General features: G+C 41.4%; 1 protein-coding gene across 2 annotated transcripts; it reads left to right on the forward strand.

Moving 5' to 3' along the window:
* The first annotated feature begins 864 nt into the window (after window positions 1-864).
* On the forward strand, window positions 865-4539 carry LOC144555085 (putative clathrin assembly protein At2g25430). 2 transcript variants are annotated; one of them, XM_078303295.1, is made up of 3 exons: window positions 865-1276; window positions 1786-2272; window positions 2625-4539. In XM_078303295.1, exons 2-3 carry the CDS (start codon window positions 1955-1957, stop codon window positions 4320-4322), a joined length of 2016 nt encoding a protein of 671 aa, XP_078159421.1. In that variant the 5' UTR covers window positions 865-1276; window positions 1786-1954; the 3' UTR covers window positions 4323-4539. The 2 variants fall into 2 exon arrangements, with proteins under 2 accessions (XP_078159421.1, XP_078159422.1); XM_078303296.1 differs by lacking the exon at window positions 865-1276 and adding an exon at window positions 1321-1417.
* The last annotated feature ends 1039 nt before the right edge of the window (window positions 4540-5578 follow it).

A 5578-nucleotide genomic window follows, 5' to 3' on the forward strand; every position in this document is an offset into this window, starting at 1 on the left:
ATTTAATATAAATCAATTACTTTAAATAAAAAAAATTAATATATTTCAGTTTGAATCGAACAAACCGAACAAATAAAAATAAAATTTTGATTTGATTCGATTCGATTGCAATGCTAAATCGGTTTAGTTCAATTTTATTTTTGAAACTGAATTATAACTTTGGTTTGTCTAGTTCGGTTTCAACCAAACGGAACCGATGAACACCCTTCACCTGGGGCCCTGGGGCAAGTGAACTAATCCATTGTTTTTGAATTGAGGGTCGTTGAATAGGTGGTCTGCTGATATTTATTGAATATGAGGCTTTAAAAATGAAAAATATATGGTTCGAAAGAAGAAAAAAAAACGAAAAGTTAAGATATATTTCCTGGTTGGAATAATCTGGTTCAAAAAATAAAATAGATAACGAAATTCTCATGTTTAGTGAAATCGTTTTTATTATCAATGGTCTAATTAGCTGTCCAACGCGAACCTCTTGATGCTTCCAGGTTGGCATTTTTTAATATAAATACATCAATTTTTCCACGTTGTTTTCAATCAAATAATAAAAAGCAATAATCAAGCTGGAATTTCCATTTCCATTAGACGTTAAAGACTACCGTCTCATTTTACTTTAATTCAACGTCATAACACAAATACTAAATACGAATACGATTGCCAAGCCGACCATTTGGTCGCAATAAATTGAAAATCACTTAAACAGGACTAATAGATGGGTTAATTATGTACCGAGTGATATTGAACCTGAGAATGACTTACTACATATTTATAAGCATATTTATAACCGCAGAATATCCGAAGTCCACCGAACTAATAGCCCAGTTGAGAGTGTTCTCCGTATAACAAAATGATGTACAGACAGCTACAGCTCACCACAGAACAAAAACAACACCCATCTCAAAACCATTTTAAATTACAAATATAATATTTTATTATATTTCAACTTTTGAGAAAACAAAAAAGGCCTTCCCATTTTTTTTAAGGTGCGCAAAGAATAACAACAGCGCACCAATCCGAGGCAAGGTCACCTTCTAGCTCCTTCCTCCCCCCCTCTCTCTCTCTCCCTCTCCATCCAGAGTTTGCGCTTCCTTTTAAAAAAATCACTTTCGCCAAACCAGTGCTTTTACCCTTCCATTTTGAGGTGAGGAGTTTTAGTCCTGCAATCAATTCGTCTGAGTTTCTTCACTCCAGGGAGTCCCAAAAAGAAGAGGTATTTTGAGCTCAGATCTCCAATGAATTAGCGCTGATCAGAGAGCAACCGAAAGTTATTTAGGCGGAGGTAGAAGTGCATCCTTCTCCTCATCTCAGCTATTTTCTTAGTTTGCGTGTGTGTGTTTGTGTGTGTCTGTGGTGGCGAGTGTGTTTGTGTTTGTGTGTCGCGTTTCTTTCACTTTTCAGTGGTTTTAATTAGGCAGACATGGTAATGCAGATCCGTACTAAAATTCTCTTGGCAAAGCAATTAATAAGGCTCTTTTGTTTTAATCATTTATATCTACCTTTTCTTTCCCTTTATTAATTACTAGCATTAAATGGTAGTAGGGGGGAGGAATGGAGGATCCATTTAACCGGTGCATAAGATATTTTAGCTCTCAAGAGATCTGAAACTCCCTCCATATATGACTTATATAGCCTTTAAAATATAATAGATTATAGATCATCAACCTAATCTATGGTTTCCAGAGCCAACAGAGGTCGCCGGCTTCTTGTATTCTTTCAATAAATACACTTCGTATATAATGAAATTAATTATTTAGAATTTCACTGACCCCTCAAATTTATGTATTACAGGATTGATCTGATCTGCCGGGGAACGCAATCCTTCAGCCTAAAGAGTAGTTCTTCGACAGATCTTGAAAGTGAAGAGAAGAGAAGAGAAGAGGCAAAGAATTAATAAAACATATAGTAAGAAAAACAGACGAAGGATATAAATTAATAGAACAGAGCAGAGAACTAATTAATGGCGCCGAGCACAATGAGGAAGGCATTGGGGGTGGTGAAAGACCAGACGAGCATCCAGATCGCAAAGGTGTCAAGCAACATGGCACCGGAGCTAGACGTGTTGGTGGTGAAGGCGACAAGCCATGACGATGGGCCAGCCGAGGAGCGTCACCTGCGTGAGATCCTGCACCTCACCTCCTGCTCTCGCGCCTACGTCTCCTACTGTGTGACTGCTGTGTCCCGCCGCCTCTCCAAGACCCGCGACTGGATCGTCGCTCTCAAGTCACTCATACTCATCCACCGTCTCCTTGCTGATGGCGATCCCGGCTTCCACCAGGTCCACAATTCCCGCCACCCTGATCATATCACATTATTGATTTATTTCCTTCATTTACTTAATTGATTGATTTTCTCTAGATTTGGATTCATTTACTTGTTCAATGTGAAGATATTTATTAGTTGAATTTTGGTTGAGAGGCTGAGTCTGGACTACTATTGCTTTCTATTTTTGGTCAAATAAACTCTCTTATCCAGTTTTAAGGCCTGCTATTACTAAAGTAACAAATAAGGTAGTCCATACCTTTTTAGATTTTCAAACTAGCGAAATTTCTGAAGTTCTAACTTTCCTTTGATTATATTTCAAGGCAAATGAAGAATTAGAATAACCCGTCTTATATTTTGCCTAACAGGAGGTACTATATGCCACGCGCCGGGGAACCCGTCTCCTGAACCTTTCTGATTTTCGTGATGAGGCTCACTCACGCTCATGGGACCACTCGGCCTTTGTGCGTACTTATGCCCTCTACCTTGACCAGCGCCTTGAGTTTTTCCTTCATGAGCGAAAGAACTCTTCCCTTCCCGTCATCAGTGACCAAAACCAAGACCGGTTCCGCTCCCCTGACCCCTACCAAGAACGCCGTCGCCATTCTGATGCCCACCAAGACCGATACCGCTCCCCCGATTCCTACAATTATGGTGATGGTAGTCATAGCAACAGCCGGTACGATAATGGGACTTATGGTAAGTCACCATCCTATGGCAAATCACCTTCAAATGGCAGGTCACCACCGCCATACACGTCACCACGTGATGAAGAGAACAAAAAGGTACCTACACCCGTTCGTGACATGAAACCAGAGCAATTGCTTGTACGGATGCACCACTTGCAGCAACTGCTTGACAGGTTTTTGGCTTGCCGCCCAACTGGCATTGCCAAGCATGACCGAATGATACTCGTTGCCTTGTACCCGGTCATAAGAGAGAGCTTTCAGCTCTATGCTGATGTGTGTGAAGTTCTGGCAGTTCTGCTCGATCGGTTCTTTGACATGGAGTATAATGAGTGTGTGAAGGCATTTGAAGCCTACGCAAGTGCTGCCAAGCAGATCGATGAGTTGTGTGCTTTCTATGCATGGTGCAAGGACACTGGGGTGGCCCGATCATCGGAGTATCCTGAGGTGCAAAGGATCACTGAGAAGTTGCTCGAAACATTGGAAGAGTTTATGCGGGATCGCGCAAAGCGGCCAAAGTCACCTGAGCCTGTGCCAGTGCCAGAACTGGTTGAGGAAGAAGCCCCTGTAGAGGATATGAATAGCATTAAAGCTTTACCCCCACCAGAGGATTGGAAAGAAGAGCAACCGGCTGAACCAGTGGAAGAGGAAGTGAAGGAGACACCACCACCTCCACCACCAGTGCCACAACCAGACCTAGTTGATTTAAGAGAAGATACTGTGAGCGCTGATGAGCAAGGTAACAGGCTTGCTTTAGCCCTTTTCTCGGGCCCAACTGCAAACGGGTCATGGAATGCATTCGGTTCAAGTGATGACTCACAGGTGACATCAGCATGGCAAAACCCAGCAGCAGAGCCGGGTAAGGCAGATTGGGAACTGGCCCTAGTAGAGACTGCTAGCAACCTTTCAAAACAAAAGGCCGACCTGCCGGGTGGTTTCGACCCACTCCTGTTAAGTGGGATGTATGATCAAGGTGCAGTGAAACAGCATGTGAATGCAAACATGACCACGGGAAGTGCTAGCAGTGTGGCACTACCCTTGCCTGGAAAAGCGGCAACACAGGTTCTTGCATTGCCAGCTCCCGATGGTAGCGTGCAAACCATTGGTGGAGATCCATTTGCTGCTTCTTTGGCCATACCACCTCCGGCATATGTACAGATGTCTGACATGGAAAAGAAACAGCAATTCTTGGTGCAGGAACAGCAGGTGTGGAACCAGTACCAGAAGGACGGAATGCAAGGTCAGGCCACTTTGTCAAAAATTGATCGAGGTTTCAACAACGGGTTTGGTACTGCTGGGTTTGCGGCAAACCCATCAATGCCGTATGGAATGCCCATGGCTTATGCTGGCAATCCTGGATACTACTACCCAGCCTATTGATGATCTTCATGTTGTTACTGTTTAGTTTTTTTCTTTTTTCTTTTTTATATTTACACGGCTTCGTTTCTTGTTAATTTTGGTGCTGCTTGCATGACGAGTGTTGAGTTACAAGGGGGTAGCTAGCAGTGTGATCTCTATATATAGATATATGTGCAAACTGTTGTATTTGTTATTGGACCTAATTTCACAGTTATGACCTAGTATATTTTTTTTTTTCTGGTGTCGGATATTTGCTTAAATCAATTTATACCCATTCTGGTCAGACCAGATATGGCTAACAGGGTTCATTCTGTCCTTAAAATGATAAATAACTTTTTTTATTATTTGATTGGATTTTTCTTTAGTGCTTTGTACTTCATTTTTACATACTTGTGCAAATGCCTTTTAAAGTGGTTGACTGTTGAGTAAACTTGTCTGATTAACATAGTTGTAAATAACTGCCATGCATACATAATGCTACCAAATTAAAATCTAATATTGTAATTGGTTGCAATGTCTCACTGTCACTCTCACATCTGGGCTAAGCGATAAGATCAGCATAACCTCCATGGATCGTTAAATGATGTTGACCTGATAATTACATGTTAACTTGTAGCGACTGGTATACCAGTAGAAAGCTACCCCTACCTAACTTGAAGCCGTATCCTCTCAGGTATTGCAGAGGATCACCCTCACTTTACGGTTTCAGATTCAATTTCAACCGGTTTGGTATTCGGGCTGCAATAGGGGGGCAGTATTTTTGGGCTTTGAGATTCGTGCCAAGTTAAAAAGAACGGTTCAGATCTAGTAATTGTAAAAGATTCCCTTATCAGGTATTGGAGAGATGTGAATTCACCTAACTTCCCCTTACAAGTTACAACTCATTTACCGAAAAGACGGCAAATTATTATTATTAAATAAGAAAATGAAGTAGATGGAGTCGTTTCAACTTTCTTTGTTCTCAATTTTTTTATTAGTTTGTGGTGGACTGACTTCAAAGCTGAGAGAGTTCTCAGTAATTTATTTTCATTTTTTGTGTGGCCTTTACCCTTTCCAACACGAGTTGCTCCATCCACTAGTTCTTGTCGGACACGTATAATTGGTTATATCTTCATGGGGGGCCACAAACGGATTAGCGTGAAATTTGTTACCAATTGGAAATGAACAAGTTTATACTTTATACTGTTCAGCTAATTTATCAGAAAATTGTCACTGCGGTCAATGGGCTTGGAGAATTTGAGTGAGTCGCATGTGCGTTGGATCAGAATCTGTCTGAT

The sequence above is a fragment of the Carex rostrata genome, chromosome 6, assembly GCF_964058835.1.
Source record: "Carex rostrata chromosome 6, lpCarRost1.2, whole genome shotgun sequence".
Taxonomy (NCBI): domain Eukaryota; kingdom Viridiplantae; phylum Streptophyta; class Magnoliopsida; order Poales; family Cyperaceae; genus Carex; species Carex rostrata.

Bases quoted from the DNA above. Each gene is read 5' to 3' on its own strand.
- LOC144555085 (XM_078303295.1), top strand. From the start codon at position 1,955: ATGGCGCCGAGCACAATGAGGAAGGCATTGGGGGTGGTGAAAGACCAG. The intron at 2,273-2,624 runs GTCCACAATTCC...TTTGCCTAACAG, and splicing joins GCGATCCCGGCTTCCACCAG to GAGGTACTATATGCCACGCG.